At 42.0% G+C, this 26,724-nt stretch overlaps 2 protein-coding genes across 4 annotated transcripts in view; both read right to left on the bottom strand.

The window, feature by feature from the left end:
- The window catches only part of LOC129812928 (E3 ubiquitin-protein ligase pellino homolog 2), a 30,194-nt gene extending 29,407 nt beyond the window's left edge, over positions 1-787 (bottom strand). The window contains exon 1 of the mRNA XM_055864915.1: positions 473-787. Within this exon, the coding sequence (XP_055720890.1) occupies positions 473-549 (77 nt within the window). The 5' untranslated portion in view covers positions 550-787. The remainder of the gene's footprint in view (positions 1-472) is intronic.
- An 11,854-nt stretch (positions 788-12,641) lies between these two features.
- LOC129812929 (kinectin-like) overlaps positions 12,642-26,724 on the bottom strand; it is a 45,435-nt gene continuing 31,352 nt past the window's right edge. For 2 of the 3 annotated variants that reach the window (XM_055864917.1, XM_055864918.1), the window contains exons 11-34: positions 26,432-26,500; positions 24,774-24,811; positions 24,542-24,632; positions 24,085-24,153; positions 23,946-23,983; positions 23,728-23,818; positions 23,539-23,607; positions 23,391-23,428; positions 23,188-23,278; positions 22,931-23,028; positions 22,737-22,836; positions 22,594-22,634; positions 22,386-22,476; positions 21,159-21,245; positions 16,416-16,505; positions 16,069-16,185; positions 15,893-15,982; positions 15,702-15,794; positions 15,351-15,419; positions 15,135-15,218; positions 13,846-13,929; positions 13,535-13,624; positions 13,153-13,263; positions 12,642-13,016 (exon numbers count right to left, since the gene is read on the bottom strand). In XM_055864917.1, coding sequence (XP_055720892.1) covers positions 12,993-13,016; positions 13,153-13,263; positions 13,535-13,624; positions 13,846-13,929; positions 15,135-15,218; positions 15,351-15,419; positions 15,702-15,794; positions 15,893-15,982; positions 16,069-16,185; positions 16,416-16,505; positions 21,159-21,245; positions 22,386-22,476; positions 22,594-22,634; positions 22,737-22,836; positions 22,931-23,028; positions 23,188-23,278; positions 23,391-23,428; positions 23,539-23,607; positions 23,728-23,818; positions 23,946-23,983; positions 24,085-24,153; positions 24,542-24,632; positions 24,774-24,811; positions 26,432-26,500 — 1,863 coding nt within the window. In that variant the 3' untranslated portion in view covers positions 12,642-12,992. The remainder of the gene's footprint in view (positions 13,017-13,152; positions 13,264-13,534; positions 13,625-13,845; positions 13,930-15,134; positions 15,219-15,350; positions 15,420-15,701; positions 15,795-15,892; positions 15,983-16,068; positions 16,186-16,415; positions 16,506-21,158; positions 21,246-22,385; positions 22,477-22,593; positions 22,635-22,736; positions 22,837-22,930; positions 23,029-23,187; positions 23,279-23,390; positions 23,429-23,538; positions 23,608-23,727; positions 23,819-23,945; positions 23,984-24,084; positions 24,154-24,541; positions 24,633-24,773; positions 24,812-26,431; positions 26,501-26,724) is intronic. The other variant, XM_055864919.1, reaches the window with a different exon arrangement.

Here is a 26,724-nt window from a genome sequence, read left to right on the forward strand (position 1 = left end):
GAACACTGTTGCAAGGTTGGGAATTCTGTGATTTCCTCATATGTACTATTATCTCAAATCCTTCCACCACAATCTACACATGTATTGTGGGTTACGTTGTAAATAAATATAACGTTTATACCGTTTCCGAAAAAGTAAATGAAAACAGATAGTTACTATACGTTACACATTTCTGATTTGTTGAGTAACGTGGGCGCGTCAAGTTCTCTGTGGCCTCTAACGATAGCAGTGTAATGTGTAAACAAACTTTTCCTACACCATCTTAATCGAAGTAACTAAAGCGTTAATTGTATTAACGGCGAAGATAGCTAACTCCAGTCTGTGTTTTCAGTGCTGGAAAAAAGTTCAATCAGTCACAAACATAGCCTCGACTTCTCCAACTAGCCTACAATTGTTAGCTAGCTAACTTTTTTACTTTCTAAAATACCAACACTTCCGTAACTTACTAAACGTAAGCTTTTCTTCAACTTACCCTAATACTACCAACTCCCCGTATTTTATTGGGTCTTTTGTAGGGGCGCACTGCTCCTCCTGGCTTGGCGAAAACATGAGGCTTCTTGCTTCAATGGACAGCAGGCGCCCCTCGATCTCAATGCACTCTCTCAAATTCAGAGGGAAAAGAACACAAGGGATTCCCTACAGAGAGTGTACGCAACTGCCATTTCAAAGTATATCTCGTTGCATACGTATTTACGACTATATAGAGCAGTCTTTCTTTTAAAATGAATGGAGTCGTAGTTAACGCAACTCGGTGGTTCAATCCGCTTTAACAGCTGATCCAAAAACAACCAGGATCAGAGGGTGGACCATACCATTCAGTTGTCCTTTACTTTATATAGGGGTGGGGGGACTTTAGACACATTACACACTTTTTTTTAACCCCATTTATTGATCAAACACTTTATCGATGTATACTGATATCTTGATTTGATATTGTTTTGTTCATCATTTGATTTCTATAATAATTTTTTTGTCAAAGAAATTCTACAAATGACAACAGACTTCCCTTGTTTGTCTACATCACATGATGGGCATGGCTAGATATGAGGCGGCACCTTCTATTATGTAAACAAAGAGTACAATCTGGAAATTCATAAAGGGATCATAGCGTCCACTTTCCACATCATTTTCAAAGAACAGAACGTTAGAAACTCACCGACATAGATGAAACCTGTCCAATTCTGGGCAGGGGGTCCAGGTGGATTCCTATGTTAAAATAGCTTTCAGGGTGCAGTTTGATTCTTTTAGGCTGGCAGGCGTGCCTGGATGTGTCTGTAAGGGGACCCAGCTAGCAATGAGGACGCGACCCTATTCCGGCGCGCCGGGACTGATTTAATCGGCCCGAATCCGGGTGCCGGGCTCGGACTGACATCATATTGAATGACTGCCCAGAGTAAGCCAGAACTAAGCCGACACTGCCGGTGTTTTGCCAGAATCCCTCCAGAAGTGTCCTGATGCAAATTCATATTACCATTACCCATCCACCCCACTGATAGTTCTCAATTCAGTTGCCTTACACTATATAAAAATACAAACAGCTGTAAACTAACAACCTTACACAATGAACAAGTAGACATGTAACTCATTGGGGTTTTTTTACTATAAAAAACTGGAAAGATATTACATTTCATACAACAGTACAATGTAGGTAGGTAGTAGGGAGCAGAGCCCTGAGCCAAACATCCACAGCAGCAGTGTCCCCTTATATGGTGTCTCCCCAATTATATGTGACATATGAATTGTTTATTTTTCTATATGTTCCTTGTTAATTGATTCCCTATTCGCCAGTCTCTAATCCACTATCTGCTTGCACCTGTTGGGCCTGTTACGCAAAGCATCTTCTTAATTTGTTTGTTGTTTGTACAGCACTGAAGGCATAACATTCTGAACACATATAATTGGAAAGAGATGTAACATGGTGACCACAAGTAACATGCTGACCACACCGCTCGCGTGGCATGCTTGGGTGTTGCAAAATAAATGAACACATACATGTCATTCATTGCACCCACACTGCTCGCTCGCGTCAACGAACGTCTGCGTAGCCAGCCGCTAAAATAGAACTTAGGTCTATTTGTGATGCTTGACGAGCTGCAAGTCCCGCCTCTCCCATCTCCTCATTGTTTTTTAGGAGCGTATACCCACGTGGGTGATTGAAAGATGAACTGAGGTCCACACTCCGGTCCAGTTGGTAGTGGTAATGCACCTTAAAGTTGGTTGCCAACCACCATATAAAGTCCAAAGAAGAAGAAGAAGAAGCCTGAAGGAGGAGAGAGATCACTAGAAACAAACTCGGGTTACCCTTTTATCTGTGGATTCATTGTCAGAATAAGTAAAGTAACAACCCAATGTTTATATCCCAGGACAAATTAGCTAGCAACAGCAAGCTAGCTGGCTAAATTGCCATAAATGTTTAATGCTTTTCGACCTGTCCCCAAATTAATATAGTTGGTTCAGAGTTCGTTTTGATATTTCAACACGCGTGTCCTGGTCACGTCTGGTGTGGGTGGACAAAATCAACATGCGTGCATTTAAGGCCGAAACAAATGCTTTGTTCCTTTTTTTTTATTAGCACCTTACGCTTTCACTTTTTGTATTATTTGAGCATGAATTAAATTAAGCCTCCTCAGGTTATTCCTGTTCATGGTTTTGAGTGCTAGTACTTTTTGAACTCTACAGATATTTTCTCTCTCACGCACCATCCGCTTTTCATTCTAGCCTGAGCGCAAACCCTCTGACTGGCTTTCTAAACATATTATGACAAATTATTTTTAATGCAGCGTGAAACTGAGCAGACCCAAATGATATCCTTTCGGTTTTTCTGTTGCGAGTGAGTGATGAAAGTGTAAATACTGTTGGCTGCTGTGACTAACTATGGGGGGCCACAATGCTGACAGGCCGAATCAGACCATTCTCTCTCTGGTCAAAGACAAAGTCAGCAGTTCTGCCTCAAGTGAATAACACAGAAACTGCATGTTCACTAAAATATACATTAGACACCCAGTCCAAGGCTGCAATTGGTTGGCTATTTATAATGGGGGGAGCTGGGGCAAAGTTCCCTGTTACCTCCAGGAGTGAATATCTCTGACTTTCACCTTCCAGCAAGCATCTTGCCTCACTTCAATGTGATTCGCTGTTACCCAATGGTGAAATGTCATTCACTGTGAGTCTTACTGAGCTAAAAGTGGGAGCAGCCACAATGTTAAATTAATCTCACATTTTCAACTAGGAAATCCCTCCGGTTCCCCTATCCTATATGTCCAGTCGTTGTCACACCTTTCTGATGAATGTGCCACTTCTACACTTCTGTCTACCACCCTCATCAATACTTGGCTGTCTCTGTTGTTTTCACAAGGCTCTGCTTGGCTAAGTGCCCCATTCCTCCTAACTCTCCATTGTAAATAGTGCATTGAGCTCCCCGTCATTGGTGTGCTCCACTCTGCTATTACAACCTGTTTGAGGTGATGTTCAGTTTAAAAGTGCAATAACAGTTAAAACAAAAAGGTAGGGAGGGGAAACCACGGTGGTGTAATGCATCACCAAAAAGAGTTGTGACAACTTTGTTATTTTTTATGTACTAATCCTGTCTATCCATCTGTAAGTAATACAGCAACCCACTTTAAACCATGGCATTTGTTGGTTACATTCATGGTTCTCCATATCAGTCCATTAATACTAATGTTACTACAGATAAACCTCTATGTCTGTCTGTATATTAGGATCAAGCTGCTTGTGCTATATACCCCAACTTTCTTCCTCTCAGGCTAGTCTTAACTGCCTGGAGTATACTAACTATTTACAGCCCTTTTGTGTGAGACAGTCTTTGTCTCCCCATTTCATAGAGAGGGTATTGTCTGTTTAAAAGAGCAGCATGAGACTCCCTTTCAATACTCCCCCCACCACCACCAAACATACACATGTGCACACACAAAGCAGGGCGATCAAAAGCTCTCTAGCACATACCACACTGATGGGGAGCAGATGCAGAGAGAGCTGCTCTGTGGAGGTGGGTCTAACTTGAGTGTGTGTGCGTGGCTACAAAGTCAGATGTTTCTTGGTAATAGGCATGAAACAGAGACTCAATGCAACAAATTGCACAACAGTGACTAACTGTATGAGCTACGATGACGTATTGAAGACAATGCTCCTATTTTCCTTCCTAGTTCCTCCATGCCCTCCCCCTGCAGCCTCCTCTACATCAGGAGTGGTCAAGTTCCCTGGATGTCTTAGACTGTGAGAGAGAGTGTACGTGTGTTAAGAGCTTGTGGGAATGGGATGTGATTGTAGAGTACTATTTCAGTGACAGTTCCTTAAACTTCACATGGAACTCATTTAAACTACTTCTCCTCTCATGCATTTTTAAAAATGTATTTCACCTTTATTTAACCAGGTAGGCTAGTTGAGAACAAGTTCTCATTTGCAACTGCGACCTGGCCAAGATAAAGCAAAGCAGTTCGACACATACAACACAGAGTTACACATGGAATAAACAAACATACAGTCAATAATACAGTAGAAGTAGTAGGATGGCGTACAGTAGTAGGATGGCGCTGTGTGCTCTTTTCGAAGGATGGATCCCAGTCAGTCCGGGGCTGTGGGATGCGGGGGTCGGGGGTGGTCTGCCGGGCATTGGGATGACAACCCAACTCGAGATGGGGGCTTTTGGCGGGTGGAATAGTGGGGACCAATTGGAGGTTTGCTTAGTGGAGATGCAAATGTCATGGTACAACTATATTGACACTCAATCATTATGTTACTTTTTAATAGGACGTTTACAAACATATATTTTGATAAAAATAATTGAAAGGTGTGTCTCATTATGGTAAGTGGTGAAATAAGTATAGCCAGTTACAATTGTAATGGCTTAGCAGATAATAAGAAAAGACGATCAGTATTTACCTGGCTAAAAGAGAAGGATTATAATATCTATTGTTTACAGGAAACCCATTCGACAGTTTTAGATGAAGTTTTGTGGAAAAAGAACTGGGCGGGGGGCGAAATATATTTCTCCCATGGGCAAAGAAATTCAAAAGGGGTGATGGTTTTAATTAACAATAACTTTGATCCAAATGTGCAACTTGTCCAAACAGATCCTCAAGGTAGATGGATTATTTTAAATATGTTATTGGACAATAAACATATATGGCTTATTAACCTATACGGTCCGAATAATGATGATCCAAGCATCTTTGACAATATATATAAGAATGTATCAACTCTACAAGCAACACTAGACTCTATTATTATAGTGGGAGATTTTAATACGGTCTTAAATACCTCTATGGACCGGAAAGGAAATCACACTACAAACTATCACCCTCAGGCACTTAAGGAAATCAGGAATGTCATGGATATATTGGAATTAGTGGATATATGGAGACTTAAATACCCTGACCTAGTGAGATATACATGGCGGAGGCTTAATCAAGCTAGTCGCCTTGACTACTTTCTTATATCATTCTCTCTGGCACCAAAAGTTAAAAAGTGTTTGATAGGGGACAGAATGCGGTCGGACCATCACATAATTGGCATATATATTACTCTTACAGAATTTCCACGTGGGCGAGGATATTGGAAATTTAATCAAAGCCTACTAGATGATAAATTGTTTAGAACTAGGACAGAAGAATTTATAACTGACTTTTTTAGACATAACATACATAGGTACAGCAGATCCCCATATTGTATGGGACACTTTTAAGTGTGCCTTTAGAGGCCATGCAATTCAGTACTCATCTATAAAACAAAAGCAATTTAGATCAAAAGAGTCCATATTAACAAAGGAAATTGAAGGACTAACAGTACAGTTAGATAACAATAAAAACGGTACCATAGAGGCACAGAATAAGTTAGAGGAAAAACAAAAAGAAATGGAGGAACTTATTCAAGAAAGATCCAGTGTAATATATTATAAAAATAAAGCGAACTGGATGGAATATGGGGAAAAATGCACCAAATTCTTTTTCAATCTTCAATATAGAAATGCTACCAAAAAAAACATTAAAACTTGTTACAAATGATGGAGTCACGCATGATTCACCAAATGATATTTTGAAAGAGGAAGTAAAGTACTTTAAGAATATGTTTTCGTTTCAGGCTTCTCCATCTCCACTAACTGAAACTAATTGTATGGATTTTTTCCCTAATAATAATGTAAAATTAACATCTGTACAGAAAGACTCATGTGAAGGCCTAATTACAGAGGAGGAACTACTTGATGCAATTGGGGCCTTTAAGGATGGGAAAACTCCAGGACTGGATGGCATACCAGTGGAAGTATGCAAAAAAAATGATATACTCAAAGGACCATTATTAGCTTGTTTTAACCACTCCTATATAAATGATAGATTATCAGACACGCAACAAGAAGGTGTGATATAATTATTACTGAAACAGGACCCAAGTGGTATATATAAAGATCCAGTCCATTTAAAAAATTGGAGACCTCTTACACTTCAGTGTTGTGATGCAAAAATCCTAGCAAAATGCTTGGAGCATAGAATAAAAAAAGTTTTGTCAGATGTTATTCATCCTAATCAGACAGGTTTTTTACATGGACGATACATTGGAGATAATATAAGGCAAGTACTGGAAACAATAGAACACTATGAAATATCGGGGACACCAGGTCTGGTTTTCATAGCTGATTTTGAAAAGGCTTTTGATAAAGTACGACTGGAGTTTATATATAAATGCCTAGAATATTTCAATTTTGGGGAATCTCTTATAAAATGGGTTAAAATTATGTATAGTAACCCTAGGTGTAAAATAGTAAATAATGGCTACATCTCAGAAAGTTTTAAACTATCTAGAGGAGTAAAACAAGGTTGTCCACTATCGGCATATCTATTTATTATTGCCATCGAAATGTTAGCTGTTAAAATTAGATCAAACATTAATATTAAGGGATTAGAAATCCAGGGCCTAAAAACTAAGGTGTCATTGTACGCTGATGATTCATGTTTTCTTTTAAAACCACAACTAGAGTCTCTCCACGGCCTCTTAGAGGATCTAGATACATTTGCTATCCTCTCTGGATTAAAACCAAATTATGATAAATGTACCATATTACGTATTGGATCACAAAAAAATACACATTTTACATTGCCATGTAGTTTACCAATTAAATGGTCTGACGGAGATGTGGACATACTCGGTATACAAATCCCAAAAGAAAGAAATGATCTCACTCTAATAAATTTTTATAGAAAGTTAGCAAAAATAGATAAGATCTTGCTACCATGGAAAGGAAAATACCTGTCTATGTGGGAAAATCACCCTGATTAACTCTTTAATCATATCACAGTTTACCTATTTGCTTATGGTTTTGCCTACACCTAGTGACCTGCTTTTTAAATTATATGAACAAAAAATATTAAATTTTATTTGGAACGGCAAGCCAGATAAAATTAAAAGGGCCTATTTATATAACGAATATGAATTCGGAGGGCAGAAATTATTAAATATTAAAGCATTAGACCTCTCACTAAAGGCATCAGTCATACAAAAGTTATACTTAAATCCAAACTGGTTCTCTAGTAGATTGGTACGAATGTCTCATCCTATGTTCAAGAAGGGCCTTTTTCCCTTTATTCAGATTACACCTGCTCACTTTCGGTTGTTTGAAAAGGAAATAATCTCCAAAATATCTTTATTTTTTAAACAAGCCTTAGAAAGTTGGTTGCAATTTCAGTTTAATCCACCTGAAAGGACGGAACAAATAGTACAACAAATATTGTGGTTAAATTCAAATATAGTAATTGATAAAAAAACTGTATTTATCGAAGAAATGTTTAAAAAAGGTATAATTTTTGTGAATGATATCATAAATAGGACTGGTGGAGTAATGTCACACATGCAGCTAACACAGACATATGGAAATGTCTGCTCTACCCAAAATTACAACCAATTAATTGCAGCATTACCACAAAAATGGAAGAGGCAAGTAGAAGGGGAAAAAAGTAAGGAACTTGTATGTCGGCCCTATATTAAAGAACATAAATGGTTAAAGAAAAGTGTGATAAATAAAAACATATTCCAATTTAATTTAAGGACCAAAAAACTGACAGCTGTGCCATATAAATTGCAAAATAGTTGGGAAGAGATTTTCGATGTACCCATTCCATGGCACATGGTTTATGAATTGATACGCAAAACGACGCCGGATTCAAAACTTCGAATTTTTCAATTTAAATTATTGTACAAAATTCTTGCAACTAATAGAATGCTATATATATGGGGGATACAATCTTCCCAGCTCTGCAGATTCTGCTGTGAGGAGGCAGAGTCATTAGATCATTTATTTTGGTATTGTCCGTATGTAGCTCGTTTTTGGTCACAGGTCCAGGAATGGTTGAAGAATTGCAACATTTGCGTAGAACTAACGCTACAGATAGCAATACTGGGGGATTTGAAAAGTCGTAGTCAATCAATCAATAATATAATAATTATTTTAGCAAAAATGTTTATTTTTAATTTCCAATCCGTGGAAGCTATGAGAATAGGAAGATTCAAATCTTTTGTGAAGCATCACAGCACAGTTGAAAAATATATGGCAAATAAAAATCCGAAATGGATGATGTTGGAAGATAGATGGGAAGGGTTGAGTGGAGCTGAAGGGTGAGACTAATAACAAGATAAACAATGTAGGGCATACGGGATCTGTGAAATGTGTATAGGTGCGGAGCTTTTGTGAAATAGCACAGTTACAAGTGGAAATCAAACTGGATGGACAACAGAAATAGAGGAAGGACTAAGAACAAACAAGAGAGAACTATAAAGTAGACTGTGTCTGTAAAATGTGTATAAGATGTATAAATTGAAGGTAAAAACAGAAATGTTTATCAGTTTACTCCAATTGGGGGATCGGTGGTAGGGTTTGCGGGGAATAATAATAAAGGTATACTCTTTAAAAAAGTATCTATGTCTATATAGGTATGTGTATGTATATATGTGTATATGTATGCATACGTGTATGGATATATATATTTACCCCAAAAAATATGGGGGATTGGAAATGATGCAGTCAATTACATTGGAAGCAACATTCTTTCCGCAATATTAAGCTGATCCACCCCTAAAAAAAAAAAAAAAAAAAAAAAAAAAAAAATACAGTAGAAAAAGTCTATATACAGTATGTGTAAATGAGGTAGGATAAGGGAGGCAATAAATAGGCCATGGTGGCAAAGTAATTACAATATATCAATTAAACACTGGAATGACAGATGTATTTATATATAATATATATATTCTGCACACGTGGAAGTAGAGATACTGGGGTGCAAAGGAGCAAGATAAATAAATACAGTATGGGGATGAGGTAGTTGGATGGGCTATTTACAGATGGGCTATGTACAGGTGCAGTGATCTGTGAGCTGCTCTGACAGCTGGTGCTTAAAGCTAGTGAGGGAGATATGGGTTTCCAACTTCAGTGATTTTTGCAGTTCGTTCCAGTCATTGGCAGCAGAGAACTGGAAGGAAAGGCGGCCAAAGGAATAATTGGCTTTGGTGGTGACCAGTGAGATATACCTGCTGGAGCGCGTGCTACGGGTGGGTGCTGCTATTGTGACCAGTGAGCTGAGATAAGGCGTGGCTTTACCTAGCAGAGACTTGTAGATGACCTGGAGCCAGTGGGTTTGGCAACGAGTATGAAGCGAGGGCCAGCCAACGAGAGCGTCAGGTCGCAGTGGCGGGTAGTATATGGGGCTTTGGTGACAAAACGGATGGCACTGCGATAGACTGCATCCAATTTGTTGAGTAGAGTGTTGGAGGCTATTTTGTAAATGACATCACCGAAGTCGAGGATCGGTAGGATGGTCAGTTTTACGAGGGTATGTTTGGCAGCATGAGTGAAGGATGCTTTGTTGCGAAATAGGAAGCCGATTCTAGATTTAATTTTGGATTGGATATGCTTAATGTGAGTCTAGAAAGAGAGTTTACAGTCTAACCAGACACCTATGTATTTGTAGTTGTCCACATATTCTAAGTCAGAACCGTCCAGAGTAGTGATGCTGGACGGGCGGGCAGTGATCGGTTGAAGAACATGCATTTAGTTTTACTTGCATTAAAGAGCAGTTGGAGGCCACGAAAGGAGTGTTGTATGGCATTGAAGCTCGTCTGGAGGTTAGTTAACACAGTGGCCAAAGAAGGGCCAAAGGTATACAGAATGGTGTCATCTGCGTAGAGGTGGATCAGAGAATCACCAGCAGCAAGAGCGACATCATTGTTGTATACAGAGAAGAGAGTCAGCCCAAGAATCGAACCCTATGGCACCCCCATAGAGACTGCCAGAGGTCCGGACAACAGGCCCTCTGATTTGACACACTGAACTCTATCTGCGAAGTAGTTGGTGAACCAGGCGAGGCAATCATTTGAGAAACCAAGGCTGTTGAGTCTGCCGATAAGAATGTGGTGTTTGACAGAGTCGAAAGCCTTGGCCAGGTCGATGAATACGGCTGCACAGTGGGCATAAGACTTCCAACACACTAGTCATTATTTAAACAGAGTGAGGTATACTTCACAGGACAATGCATGTGTGTGAGAAATCTAGATACTGGATTCCTGCATCATAGGAAAGTGAAGCAACTATGTTTATTAAGGTGTTTGACAGAGGCACTGATGTACGGTCCTGTATCATATCAGGGTAGAGGGGTATGCTGAGGTTATGGTGTGGCGCCTGTTTTGTCGCTAGCTAGGTCTCCATGATGGCTAAGGCCCATAATCAGCTGACTGCAGCATGACAGTGGTAGAATTTTTGGAATGTGCTGATCCTGTGCTACTTTCTCCCCTGACCCCTGTGCTGAACAAAAGTCCTGTTGTTATTTTTCAGTCCTGAAGGACCACATGCAGGTTTACAGGTGACAAGCGCAGCGCAATGAGTGTACTACATTGACTCACACACACAATGTAAATTCTTCTATGATCATGCCATTTTAGAACTGGTGTTTCCTCTCCATCTTAGCTAAGGTAAAGTCGGAAACAAAAACTCAAGGCTAATTCTTAAATGAACTACAGTATATGGGAAAGGGATACCTAGTCATTCAACCGAAATGTGTCTTCAGCATTTAACTCAACCCCTCTGAATCATCGGAATGTGGTCAGAAGTATGCGCCAGATATGCGATGTCCTCCCTAACATGTTGAACTCCACCGGGAATGGGAGGTAAAAGCAGGATATGTAATTCACTGATCCACTGTTTGTACAGCTGCCAGTGACAAACCTGATAGAATTTCCAGTTGTAAAGTTTCCAGATAACAGTAGGGGGCAGTTGTCCTTCTTGGCTATCCATTATGTCGTCACTAGTTGCCACAAAGTCATTATTCTAGCTAAACCCCACCTATTTATACCATTTCAGCCCACACAGCCATACTTCCACTAAACTATAGCATGATGAATCAACGTGTTGCACAATGTTTTGCAAGAACGCGGAATTAACCTGTTGAGTAACGTTTCGTTGCCATCCTGATGGCAACCCGGGTCACAAAGTTTCATAATGGCGACGTCATGCTAGCACACCATAATCACACGAATACCCTCCTGTGTCCTAAAATTAAACCCACCACATGACAGCAACATGTTTGTCTTGAAAGGGGAAGACAACCTTACATTATTCTATTTATTAGTCATGCACTCCTTAGAACGTTGGTCATCAGTGTAAAAACTGAGCAGTTAATGGCCTTCCCTTTGTTTAGTTAGGGTCTAAATTAAATTGAATGCCTCATTGGAGAGATACATGTTAATATCGCCCAAAAGTTATCCCCTAGACTGCCTGATGGGTCTTCATAGGTCTGAAAGTATCCGATAGATGAAAGCAACGACAAACGCTTCCCTCAACCTTCAGGTAGGCACTACATTTCAAGGTGGTTTCTAGATGTGTTGAGGGGTTGATTTTGTAAGTGTAGGATGGACAAAATTGCAACGAACGAGGCCCCATCTTTGCTCTTAAAAGCAGAGATAAGGTCTGGGAGATTTCCATACCCCTGTGGGGCACCAAAGAAAGTGCAGTCAAGACGAGCAGAACTGAAGACAGGACACTAAGCAGATTTTTTAAGCATCCCTTTTACTAACGATCACCTGTTACAAAACCCCCCCCGAAATATTCAGTGTTAATGAAATTACCAACAATATAGCGAGCGTTGATTACAGATAATATGGGATTCCTCTAATAGTTACAGAAGGATTAAAAACCTCAGCTCCGTAGACCTGTCGTTCTGCTCCCACAGCGAGGCAGGGCCACAGCCTCCCTCCTACTGGCTCTGCACTTAGACTTCCTCTACGGATCTCCATGGTTACAGTTACTTAGTGTCCCATCTGACATGCTGGAACCCTCCCCTATCCCCTTGCCCTCTCAATACTCAGCCAAAGTATGCATGTACAGTAGCTATGTATTCATGAATCAACACATGTACAGTACGTGTTTGAGTTGTCAGGACAGGAGTCAAAGAGATCAACAATTGTAGTGTACAGTCAGCAGGTCCTAACAGTTACTTTTTTAAACAATACATTTTTCCTTTTTAACTTAAAAGGACAAAGAACCCAAAGTTAATTTAGGAATCCACTTCATCGCCTTCTTGACAAAGAAAACTAACAGAGAAATTCAAAGTGTTCCATTGAAAAAAAGGGGGTACTAAACAGGGGGGATGCCACACAGTCTGAATGTGTAGGATGCCTTTAGTTCTGGCTGTGCTGTTGGGATCATGAGGAATGTGGTGGGATTTTGCAGTAGTAAGGTCTGGTTTGGTGTTCGGTGTGTTTGTAGTTTGAGGGAGCCCCTCTGCTCTGGGGCCCAGCCAGGTCTCTCCCTGACCCTGCTGAGGAGGAGCAGGTGGGGGTCAGACGTTATAGGTCAGCACTGGGCATGGGGTCAGCAAGAGGCTGCCTACAGTACAGGTGAAAGGGTAAGCGAGGAGTGTAGCAGGAGAGGATGACAGGGCATGATAGGAGAGGTAGAGGTGGAGAGGTTGTCTCTGTAGAGAGGGTCCATCCTCCCCTCCCTATACTTCAGGCGAGTCTGATTCCTGCAAGAAAGCACAGTTCAATATCTATTTAGAGTTACAAAGAAGACTTACATGCCAGTTATAACCCCCATTTATTGTAAATTGACTCCTATATTTCAAAGACTTCTTTTGATTGCCGTGTCATCCAATGTCCTACCGCCTCTTGTCCCTTGGTGAGTTGCCGGTTGACAGCCAGTAGCAGCTGCTGCAGTTCCCTCACAGTTTGGTTTAGGCCTGCCGTCTTTTTCTCCTTCCTGTCAATCTCCTCCTGAGGGACATAGTGACGGTTTAGTTACCACCCTCTGGTCACTTTCAATATAACTACACCTACTGGTCAATAAAACTACCCCTAGGTAAAGACTGGTTACATTTAACATACAACTACAATACTACAACTACTCATAGCTACCTGTGTTTTTACCATGAATGTACACTACCTAGATCATATGTGTGACTGACTTCAAAACAAATATTGAAAATAAAAATATCCACCCAGCCACAGACAAACAACGTTCCCCTTCCCCTCCAGTAAGTCTTACGTGTGATGAGAGGTTGCTGTTATCTATCAGGTCACCCTGGCCAGTCTCCTTGCAGATCTCCTCCTGGATCAGGTCCAGAGACTGCTGGGCCTGTGGTAGAGCAGGATGGGGGAAATTACAAGAAACATTTAAGCTTACATTTCAGGTAATATAAGTGTGTTCAACACATCCACGTATTCAAATGTTCAGAGTGTATTTAGCTCCTTGAGTGTTTCATTCTAGACTAGGGACTGGTAACAAACTATTTCTCTAACAACAATGTACATCCAAACATAAACTTATGGTAGTCCAATCCTGAGAGGCTGTCTTACCTTATAGAGATCCCCAGCCACCTTCTGCTTCTCACGCTCCTCGGTCTCCAGTTTAGACAGAGTCTCAGTCAGCTGGGTCTTCAGCTGCAACCAAACACCAACAGAGAGACGAGACACTTAACACATGACAATGACCGTTCCACTCCTGGTGAAATCTGATCTCAAAACTGTTTGGAGGGGAAAATTTGCATATACACAAGGTGATATATTTGTATATTTCTACCAATAAAATGCAAACATCTGTTTTGCATACACCAAAACTGTTTTCACTTGGCTTTTAGAGCAGTTGAGGTAGACATGTAGCTATATCTACTAAACTAATAATAATAATAATTAGCTAGACACTGACAAAGATTTCTTAATTTTTTTAATGCATTGTCAAATGAAAAACCATAAAATGTTCAGGTATCCTTCAAGGCATTCACAGACAGAAGGGTGACAAGAGACAGAGACAGACGTTGAAAATGATTCATCTGTGTGTGGAGGCAAATGAATGGTAATATGATGAAAGTGTGCGTACAGTTGAAGGAATAGAATGTATCCCCAAAGATGGCCGACATGGAGAAGCTCATTGGCCTGTACAGGAGTAGCAGAAAGCCACCGTAAGCCTTTTAGTGGTAGTGATGGGATAGTGCAGGGGTATCCAACTCTTACTCTGAGGTCCGGGGCCTGCTGGTTTTCTGTTCTACCTGATAATTGCACCAAGCTAAATCAGTCCCTGACAATAGGAGAACAAGGGGGGAAAAAACAATGGAACTGGCTTCAAGGTCCAGAGTTGAGTTTGAGGGGGATAGTGGATAGTGTGCAGGATGGAAACAGTAGTGTTTTAAGTCTGTCCTCTCACAAGTAAGGAAGGTCCATCTATAACCAATGATACTAATAGCCCAGTCTATCGTTACACTAAGAATATAACTGCCTCCTAAAAAGCAAAGAAAACCCACCTTACTCATGCATATAAAAACAGTTTAGCCTGTTGCATTTAAGCTTATATCACTACTGTATCCAGAGGTTGTACATAGATAGATGGAATGATGACTGAGGAGCAGGCCGTTTACTCAGGGCACCTCTGTGCACCTTTCATCCAAGCTACTCAATACTGCCCTTGCAGCCATAAGAAGTTAAGGGCACAGACGGACTTTTCACCTAGTCACCTTGGGGATTCGAACCAACAACCTTTTGGTTACTGGTCCAACGCTCTTAACCGCTAGGCTACCTGCCGCCCCGATGACTACATAGATGGATAACCACTATGACATGACCGAGTATGACAGGAAGTTGAGTCAGCTCACCTCGCTAACCTCCGTCACATAGGTGGCGCTCTCGTGCTCTGCTCTCTCCAGCTCAGACTCAAGGTACTGCTTGTCTCTTCTCAACTATGGACGAACAAAATATTGCATTTTAAGCTATGTATGAAAATCAATTCAATTGAATGTGTCAACTGATGTAAAGTGACTAAATAATACAATTGCTGAGCGGTATGTAAAGTGTTAAACTGAAGGACTGACGTTGTCCAGCTCCCCGAGGTCGCTCATTCTGTCCACCTCCTGCTCCAGTGCTGCCACTTTCACACTCATCTAGGAAAGAAAGGGCAGGAGAGTGACTATAAGCACCACACCAGTGGATGCTGGTGGAAGGACCTATAGGAGGTCATTGTAATGGCGAGAATGAAGGAACTGAGTCAAACGTGGTTTCCATGTGTTTGATGCTTTCCCATTTATTCCATTCCAGCCTTACAATGAGCCCGTCCTCGTATAGCTCCTCCCACCAGCCTCCACTGCACCACACATACCAATGATATTGTTAAAAGTGCAATATAAACACAATTTGAGGTTAATTGAATGTTCTTCAGTGTTCACCTCTTTCAGCTCTGTCTGTGAACGATTCAGCTTCACCTTCCAGCGAGACTCCTCCTGCTCCACACTGCTCTGGAGGCGCTGCAGGATGCCCTCCTGTGGACAGTAGAGGGTATTACAGGTTAGTTTCACAGCCTCCTCATGATACCTTTTTAAAGTCATCTACAGTATACTGATAGAGAGCGTCGCCTCACCGTCTCAGCCAACACTTTCTTGTATGTCTCACAATCTTTCTGTAGAACCTTCTGGGCCTCTTCAGATTCCTTCAGCTTATCAGCCAATATCTGGTGAAAGGAACAGCCCTGGTTTCACTTCTTTCCACCTCAGTTCTCAGACATTTTAAAACATACAAGTGTTTGTAAAAGGAAACCTTGGTGTCCTCTGAGCCCCCTGGAGCTGAAGGTCGGGGCTCTGCTGCTAGGGTTACCTCTGCTGCCGGGGCCTCTTTCACTGCAGTCTCAAACCTCTGCAGCCACTCCTGGTGGTTCTGAGAGACACACAACAATAGACCATGTGGAACAGATTAACTTCGAATTAATATCACATCATGTGGTTCTCTGTATCTCAGTTGGTAGAGCATGGCTCTTGCAACGTCAGTATAGTGGGTTCAATTCCCGGGACACCCATACGTAAAACGTATGCATGCATGACTGAGTCGCTTTGGGTAAAAGTGTTTGCTAAATGGCATATTATATACTGTATTATGTGAGACCTTACATGTTCAGCGGGCAGAGGCACGTTGGGTAGCAGTCTGTGCAAAACATCTCGACACTCTACCTGAGCTGTCTCCAGGGCTGTCTGGTGCTCCTGAAGAGGTAGAGGAGAGGGAGAAGGAGGAAGAGAAAAGGGGACGTTCAACATGGACTACACTCAGGGCTCACACACACACAGCTATACAGGCAAACATCCAACACCTCAAATTGCTACCTCTCTGCTCGCTTGGTTTCACCCCTCCCATCTCAGAGTGCATACAGGAGCATGGCCTGTGACAAACGCAACTCCCTCTCCATGACACTCCAGTGTAACAAACAGCTAATATTTAACGGCTCAATTATTTAGTGTGCTTCAAGCAAGTATTCATCCACCCCAGTGTTCAGCAGCCACACACCACCACAAGACGAGTTCATTAAGTTTAGGCCCCGCTCTGCTCTCCACAGGTTCACAAAGTTCACATTGGTCTCCTTTCAAGGAGGAACATGTTACTCACTCTTGTTCATTCAGTTGCAGTAATGCCCCGGAGGAGCTAACATTCTTCCCATAGAGCACCACACGTGCTTCCGTTATGAAGAACCACCAAACAAAACCCACTATGTTGGTACCATAAATCACACTAGATGCATAGGGCTTGAAACTCTCAGGAGGAGAGAGATGTCCTGTATAACCCATCTTACCCTCCGATGGAGTGAGTCCTGTAAGGGACCGCTGGCACATTCACCTCTACTCTCATTAACACCTTGTGTTGTAAGGGGAAAGGGATCTACGCTGTGACATATGCTTTGGATTGTGTATGAGCATGCATTTTCCTGAGCGCACACAACAGGTGTCCAGGAAGTCCTACACTCAGCTTAAATGAAGGCCATTTTTACTGTACCAAGATGGCCGAGAGCAGCTGCTGGGAAAATCAGTTCACTATGTACCCGGTCTGCTTTATGGACATGAGGAGCGAGTCACTAGGGGTTAGAACTGTGGCAAGAATATACCGAACCCCCACAACTGTTTATAGTAGAAGAGCAATCTGTTAGTCTATGGTTTATTAGTGGGTCCCTAAATACATACGGCTAAGCAAAGGGTAATGGCAGATCATATTCTCACTGATGAAGAGGACTAGAAAACCCCCTAGGAAACAACTGGGTGAATATTAACAGCAGCTACAGCAGAGGAACTTGTGTCAATATTACTGTCTGGTTTCTAAACTAAAATATAAAACGCAAAATAGCGTATTTCTCGCAAATCTGAACAAATTGCTGCAGTTGTCACACAATACAACGTCACAGATGCCAAAAGTTGAGGGAGCGTGCAATTGGCATGCTGACTGCAGGAATGTCCACCAGAGCTGTTGCCAGAGAATTGAATGTTCATTTCTCTACTGTAGGCCGCCTCCAATGTCATTTGAGAGAATTTGACAGTACGTCCAACCGGCTTCACAACCGCAGACCACGTGTATGGCATTGTGTGGGCGAGCAGTTTGCTGATGTCAGTGTTGGGAACAGAGTGCCCCATGGTGGCGGTGGGGTTATGGGGAGGCATAAGCTACGAACAACGAACAGAATTGCATTGTATCAATGGGAATTTGAATGCACAGAGATGCTGTGACGAGTTCCTGAGGTCCATTGTCGTGCCACTCATCCGCCGCCATCACCTCATGTTTCTTCAGCATGATAATGCACAGCCACATATCGCAAGGGTCTGTACACAATTCCTGGAAGCTGAAAATGTCCCAGTTCTTCCATGGCCTGCATACTCACCAGACATGTCACCCATTGAGCAGGTTTGGGATGCTCTGGATCGACCTGTACGACAGCGTGTTCCAGTTCCCGCCAATATCCAGCAACTTCGCTCAGTGGGACAACATTCCACAGGCCACAATCAACAGCCTGATCAACTCTATGAGAAGATGTGTCGCACTGCATGAGGGAAATGGTGGTCACACCAGATACTCACTGGTTTTCTGATCTACACCCCTACCTTTTTTTTTAAGGTACAGCATGTGACCAACAGATGCATACAGTGGGGCAAAAAAGTATTTAGTCAGCCACCAATTGTGCAAGTTCTCCCACTTAAAAAGATGAGACCTGTAATTTATCATAGGTACACTTCAACTATGACCTCTTCTTTAAGAGGCTCCTCTGTCCTCCACTCGTTACCTGTATTAATGGCACCTGTTTGAACTTGTTATCAGTATAAAAGACACCTGTCCACAACCTCAAACAGTCACACTCCAAACTCCACTATGGCCAAGACCAAAGAGCTGTCAAAGGACACCAGAAACAAAATTGTAGACCTGCACCAGGCTGGGAAGACTGAATCTGCAATAGGTAAGCAGCTTGGTTTGAAGAAATCAACTGTGGGAGCAATTATTAGGAAATGGAAAACATACAAGACCACTGATAATCTCCCTCGATCTGGGGCTCCACGCAAGATCTCACCCCGTGGGGTCAAAATGATCACAAGAACGGTGCGCAAAAATCCCAGAACCACACGGGGGGACCTAGTGAATGACCTGCAGAGAGCTGGGACCAAAGTAACAAAGCCTACCATCCGTAACACACTACGCCGCCAGGGACTCAAATCCTGCAGTGCCAGACGTGTCCCCCTGCTTAAGCCAGTACATGTCCAGGCCTGTCTGAAGTTTGCTAGAGAGCATTTGGATGATCCAGAAGAAGATTGGGAGAATGTCATATGGTCAGATGAAACCAAAATATAACTTGTTGGTAAAAACTCAACTCGTCGTGTTTGGAGGACAAAGAATGCTGAGTTGCATCCAAAGAACACCATACCTACTGTGAAGCATGGGGGTGGAAACATCATGCTTTGGGGCTGTTTTTCTGCAAAGGGACCAGGACGACTGATCCGTGTAAAGGAAAGAATGAATGGGGCCATGTATCGTGAGATTTTGAGTGAAAACCTCCTTCTATCAGCAAGGGCATTGAAGATGAAACGTGGCTGGGTCTTTCAGCATGACAATTCCCAAACACACCGCCCGGGCAACGAAGGAGTGGCTTCGTAAGAAGCATTTCAAGGTCCTGGAGTGGCCTAGCCAGTCTCCAGATCTCAACCCCATAGAAAATCTTTGGAGGGAGTTGAAAGTCCGTGTTGCCCAGCAACAGACCCAAAACGTCACTGCTCTAGAGGAGATCTGCATGGAGGAATGGGCCAAAATACCAGCAACAGTGTGTGAAAACCTTGTGAAGACTTACAGAAAACGTTTGACCTCTGTCATTGCCAACAAAGGGTATATAACAAAGTATTGAGAAACTTTTGTTATTGACCAAATACTTATTTTCCACCATAATTTGCAAATAAATTTATTAAAAATCCTACAATGTGATTTTCTGGAATTTTTTTTCTCATTTTGTCTGTCATAGTTGAAGTGTACCTATGATGAAAATTACAGGCCTCTCTCATCTTTTCAAGTGGGAGAACTTGCACAATTGGTGGCTGACTAAATACTTTTTTGCCCCACTGTATCTGTATTCCCATTCTCATTTGAAATCCATAGATTATAGCCTCATTTATTTATTTCAATTGGTGTAAAGTACTTAAGTAAAAATACTTTAAAGTATTAAGTCTTTTTTTGTGGATCTGTACTTTATTTATATTTGACAACTTTTACTTTACTACATTCCTAAATAAAAGGATGCAATTGTTACGCCATACATTTTCCCTGGTCCAATTCCCACACTTATCAAGAGTATGTCCCTGGTCATCCCCACTGCCTCTGATCTGGAGGAGTCACTAAATACACATGCTTTGTTTGCAAATGTGTTTGAGTGTTGGAGTGTACCTATGGCTTTCCGTAAATAAAATAAATAAAAATTAAGCCTACTGGTTTGCTTAATTTAAGGAACTTGAAATGATTCATACTTTTGATACTTAAGTATATTTTACTCAAGTAGTATTTACTGACACTTACTTGAGCCATTTTCTATTAAGGTATCTGTACTTTTACTCAAGTATGACAATTGGGTACTTTTTCCACCACTGCCGATTTAAAATTGTGGCATGCTGTGTTTATATTTTTGTTCAGTAAATAAGTCAATGCAGTAAGGTGGTGGTGTACACAAACTGAAAGATTTCTGTATGTTGATCAATAGTATCACTGTTATTTTAGCATGTTTTCAAAAATGCTTTTACACAAAATAATGATGTTGACTGATTGCACATATTCTGGACATCATTTTCTCAACGGCAATTCTGCAGGATCAAATTTCTTTAGAAAATCTTGGAATAGAATTTCACTAGCGGCTGAATTGATGTCAGTGTATACACATCACAAAGCATAATGGAACACATGCAGAATTGGGGAAAGGACATGAGAGAAGCACATGGCAGGAAGTGAGAGGAGCATCACGAAGATCATGGATCTCAAACTCATTACGACCATCCAGCTACATGAAATCTGGAGTCAGTCACTGCACACTCATTTTCAATTCCCAGTTTCACTTTGCACTGGAATTTATGTAGTTATATAACTGTACAAGTAAAGCAGATTCTAGCGCAGAATAGCAAGCAGAACTCAAGAACAGCCTTGGCAAAGTACATAAAGTTCATTAGTGTTTCTGAAATTCCTGAGGGGAATAGCTAATGGAGACAATTATTCAGGGCCAGAGTGCAGAAAGAGGGGAGAAATCAGATGTATGAATAATGGAGTAACCTCACTGGTCCATTATGGCAATAGCTGTTTGGGGATGAATCAAGTTCTCAATCTAGAGTGAAGCAGACTGGAAGCAGCGTCCGAACCTTGCGGGCTTTGCCAAGTTTCCCCTGAAGCATGGACTCGGTGGCTGCCAGAGCCTCCATAGCGCTCCAGTTTTTCACCCGAAGCTCCTGGTCAGTTTCAAAAGAGATATGACTTTCAGTTCAGCCTCAGGGAAAAGTATGCAGTGACCCACAAACACAATTCATATAGGGACGAACAGAGAACCATTAGCTAATACTATTTTCTACTCTCCTTTTCTGTACAGCTGTCCTGTCCTGTCCTATTCTGTTTCTGAGTGTAGGTTTAAAAGAAAATCCTCACTGCACTTTACCTGTAAACCAGTCTAAGGGTCAAGTGCAGCTTAACATGAGCTGCCCATCTAACGATTGAGTCTTTAAAAGGATCGGCCACTAAATTTTAATCGGCAAAAACAAACAGTGAAACAGTTAGTCACTCAGTAGAGGTCTTTGGGATAGACACTGAAAGAATCTGAAGAATGAGAGCTGCAGCTCACTGCCAAAAAAGTCAAATGTACCTAGATAGGAAAAGCCAAATCACGTGATACAGAGCTAGTCAACAAGGTAGCTCTCAGTCTCTGTAAAACAAGGCTGTTGTTATACCGTGGACACAGAAATAGGGACTCCTTGTAAACATGGCCAAGAACGCAGCAGAGTAGACTGACAGCCCTTAACTATGCTGTTTGATTGTAGAAAGCCTAAGCCAACATAAGTATGGAATTTCAAATTAACAGGACTAAAATGTAATGGTAGAGAAATCATTAACTTGAATAATTTCAAGTAGCTTAATTAATTTCATTCATAGTCTGTGACAAAATGCAATTTATCCACTTGGGAAAATGAGTAGAGTGAGATTATTCATTTGAAGCTGAGGTGCACAGGACTGCATATGCATGGGTAGAGTGACATCACTGAGGGGTGTGGTTTAGGGGAGTGGTTCTCAAACCTCTCAGGGACCCCCCAGACGTTTCACAACTTTGTTGTAGCCCTTTTCTAACTCATCTGATTCACCTAGTCAAGGTCTTGATAATTAGTTGACAAGTTGAATCAGGTGTGTTAGCTCCGGAATAGTTAAAATACATAGAATGGCTTGGGGGTCCCCGAGGAAGGGTTTGAGAACCCCTGGTTTAGCAGAGTATATACAGGATGAGGTCTGCAGATGTATGTCAGGGCTAGACTGGAGAGGTAGGTAGTGTGGGTGTGGGCTGGGGAAGCAGCAGGACTGTCTGCAGCACAGGACGGGACACCTACGTTGTTCTTGCTCCTGTGAAGCTCCAGGGACTCCCTCAGCTTAGCCAGCTCTCCCTGGAGATCAGACACCTGCTTCTCCTTCTCTGCCAACCTGGAGGACAGAACACCACTACATACATTACCAATCACAACCCTGCTGGATAGCCCCATGCCAAGGGACACCTATTGTATACTGAAGGGAATTCTGTGAAGTATTGCTGTTACTCACGCTGTCAGCAGTTCCGGGCTTGGGGCCTCTGTGTGGGTCAGCTAGAACAAGAAAAAAAGTAAGTTATTTAACTTATTATTTTTCACCCTCTCCCATTCAGCCAATACAGATGACCAATGAACTGTTTCCACCTCTTCTCTCACCTGTTGCTGCTGTAGCTCCTGCACCTTGTCGCTCACCTCCTTGGCCCTCGCCTCCAACTCACTCTGTAGGGTCTGGATCTCCTGGTCCTTAGCAGCAAGCCTGCAATAGAGTGTGTCAGCCTAATTTCTCAGGGTACAATGCAGTAATCGAGTAGGAAAGAGTAGTACAGTAGGCTTAAGGATAGTAGGCTTACTGTGTCTGTAGTTCTAGGAGCTGGTTTCTGGCACTGGTGGTGTCCTCAGCCTCCTTCTGTCTAAGCTGCTCCAGCCCCACCACCTGCTGCTCCAGAGACTGCAGGGACAACAAACACAGGGTAACACCAAACACCCAGCAGGGAGACACAGCACAGTCTAGAACCAAAACAGTAACATTGGGAGAAGTCTAAACACATGCCAATAAAGCACTTAACTTGAATTTTGAAAGAGAGCGAGAGCCACTATGAACACACACCTCAATGGTCATCCCATTGCTGGAGTCACTCGCCTGTGCTGCCTGTAGGCTCTCCTCCATTGACTTAATCTGCTCATCTTTCTCTTGGATCCTTGAAATACAGAACAACAAAAACTTAGCGAACACAGAACAAATTGTCCATGAATATGGCAAGCTGTTTCATAGCAGTTGCTAGGGAAAAGGTGGTATTTTCATTGACTTACTTGCGCTGTAGTGCGTCCACTATCGAATCGGACAATGTCTGAGAGTAGGAAAAGACAAGAGGGAGAATCCATGAGGGAACGGAGTTGAGACTATCAAAATAAAGAGACAGTAGATCCGTGTGGGGGGAAAAAAGTGTGCGTAACATACCTGTTCAGTAGTCTGAAGCTTTAAAGCCTCCATCTCTTGTTTCAGAACCTCCTTCTCTTCTCTTACAGTCTGACAGAGAAAACAATTTGATTTCAAACATTTCAACATCATTTTTGTTTACAAAATGCACGATCAAAACTGTGTTTATCTGGTGGGGTGATCAAGCTCATTCCCCTGAACCCTGCTCACCTTCAATTCCTCCTCCTTATTGGCCACCTCAATCAGCCCCATCTTCAGCAGGTCCTCCACAGTCTTGATGTTCTCCTCCCGCTCTTGGAAACTGTGTGTGTGTGGGGGGGGGGGGGGGGGGGGGGGGGTCAACAACACAAAGACATAGTGAGACGGGGTCAATGGGAAGTACAGCCTTGTTTTCTGGTGTGGTCTTAATGCTCTCCATTCTCACATACCTCCTCTGGAACTGGTCCAAGGCCAGCTGAGAAGCAGTCTAGATGGGGAGAGAGGGTGTGTCAGAGAGTTATGCATACTGAGGAACTCGTAGATCACAGCAGGAGTTCCATCTAAGAAAACAGGCGTTTCACTTCTGACCTGTTCAGAAATCTGAGCCTGCAGATTCTGGAGCTCTACCTTCAGTGACATGTTCTCATTGTGCATGGCCTGTGGAGGAGAGAGGAGGGTGAGGGCAGGAAGCCCAGATTCAACAACATTCATCTCACACAAAGGAGATATCACTATTCATTTGACAGTGTGCATGTAGGTCTACAGTAGTTTGATAATATCTTTATCCTAATGACCATTTTCAGCCAATTTACTTTGTTTTAAAGAACAAAGGCAGCCCAGAGGGCTTATCATAGTTCTGTTTTATAACTGTACTAGCTACTATGCTTCACAAAGAAATAACTTCCATGTATAGTAAGCCCACAAATCAATCCACTGAGCCATGTGAGCAGCATTCCTACAGCTCAACACATTCCATCCGGTTAACAGACCGTATTTTACAGAGCTGGTGTAATAATGGGGGTTTAGACAGTATTACTGTAGGTACCTGCATGTTAGTTTCCCTGCTGGCGCCACTGCTCCTCTCACCATTCAGGGAGTCCTCCAGACTCTTCCTCTGCAGCTCCTTCTCAGCCAGCCTGGACACAACCACACAGGGCAAGAGTCAGCAACACAACCCATATGACAGGGACACGAGTCAGAGAGGACATTATAAGGAACAGACGGACATTCAAGGATCAGGCTACACAGATGTGCAAGTGGGCTGGGGAAACACTTACAGCTTCTGTAGCTCCTCAAAGTGGGATACAGTAGTGGCCTGAAAGAGGAGGGAAGACAGTGGTCACAACACACTCACATATACAGTACCAGTCAAAAAGGTTGGATACACCTACTCATTCAAGGGTTTTTCTTTATCTTTTACTATTTTCTATATTGTAGAATAATAGTGAAGACATCAGAACTATGAAATAACACATATGGAATTTTGTAGTAACCAAACAAATGTTAAATAAATCAAAAAATATTTTATATTTGAGATTCTTCAAAGTAGCCACCCTTTGCCTTGATGACAGCTTTGCACACTCTTGGTATTCTCTCAACCGGCTTCATGTGGTAGTCACCTGGAATGTATTTCAATTAACAGGTGTGCCTTAAATAGTGGAATTACTTTCCTTCTTAATGCATTTGAGCCAATCACTTGTGTTGTGACAAGGTAGGGTGGTATACAGAAGATAGCCCTATTTGGTAAAAGACCAAGTCCATATTATGGCAAGAACAGCTCAAATAAGCAAAGAGAAACGACAGTCTATCATTACTTTAAGACATGAAGCTCAGTCAATCTGGAAAATTTAAAGAACTTTGAACGATTCTTCAAGTGCAGTCGCAAAAACCATCAACTGCTATGATGAAACTGGCACTCATGAGGACTGTCACAGGAAAGGAAGACCCAGTTACTGCTGCAGAGGATAAGTTCATTAGAGTTAACTGCACCACAGATTGCAGCCCAAACAAATGCTTCAGAGAGTTCAAGTAACAGACAGTCTCCTCTGAACAGTTGATGTTGATTGAATCAGGCCTCCATGGTCAAATTTCTGCAAAGAAACCACTACTAAAAGGACACCAATAAGAAAAAGAGACTTGCATGGGCCACGAAAACGAGCAATGTCCAAATGTGAGATTTTTGGTTACAACCACCGTGTCTTTGTGAGACGCAGAGTAGGTGAACGGGTGATCTCTGCATGTGTGGTTCCCACTGAGAAGCATGGAGGAGGTGTGATGGTGCTTTGCTGGTGATACTGTTGGGGATTTATGTAGAATACAAGGCACACTTAACCAGCATGGCTACCACAACATTCTGCAACAATACATCATCCCATCTGGTTTTCGCTTAGTGGAACTATAATTTGTTTTTCAACAGGACAATTACCCAAAACACACCTCCAGTCTGTGTAAGGGCTATTTGATCAAGAAGGAGTGATAGAGTTCTGCACCAGATGACCTGGCCTCCAGAATCACCCTACCTCAACCCAAATGAGATGGTTTGGGATGAGTTGGACTGCAGAGTGATAGAAAAGCAGCCAACAAGTGCTCAGCATATGTGGGAACTCCTTCAAGACGGTTTCAAAAGCATTCCCCATGAAGCTGGTTGAGAGAATGCCAAGAGTGTGCAAAGATGTCATCAAGGCAAAGGGTGGCTACTTAGAAGAATCTCAAATATAAATATTTTTTTTATTTGTTTAACACTTTTTTTGGTTACTAAATGATTCCATATGTGTTATTTCATAGTTTTGATGTCTTCACCATTATGCTACAATGTAGAAAATAGTAAAAATAAAGAAAACCCCTTGAATGAGTAGGTGTGTCCAAACCTTTGACTGGTACTGTACATATGAACTCTTGTTGATGAACTAAAGGGTGAAACATGTTGGAAACATACCTGTGAGCTCAACTGGTTCTGCAGAGTCTCAATCTGGGTCTGAAGGCCACTGTTTTCCCTCAGGAGATCCTGTCAGGATTAAAAGGATGTTACGTTGAGTGCATACCAGAATATGAAAAATATAAATACAAAAATACTTCAAATATTTGGCCCATCTCAGTCTCTCAACTAAAACAGTTTCCCTTTAACTACTTCTCTCCCTTGTTTCCGAATGGTGTGAGTGTGAAGTCCTGTTTATACCTGGCACAATAACATCCAAGTTTAACTGTCAACCACTGGTGAATGTAAACACT

This window comes from Salvelinus fontinalis, chromosome 16, assembly GCF_029448725.1.
Source record: "Salvelinus fontinalis isolate EN_2023a chromosome 16, ASM2944872v1, whole genome shotgun sequence".
Lineage (NCBI taxonomy): Eukaryota > Metazoa > Chordata > Actinopteri > Salmoniformes > Salmonidae > Salvelinus > Salvelinus fontinalis.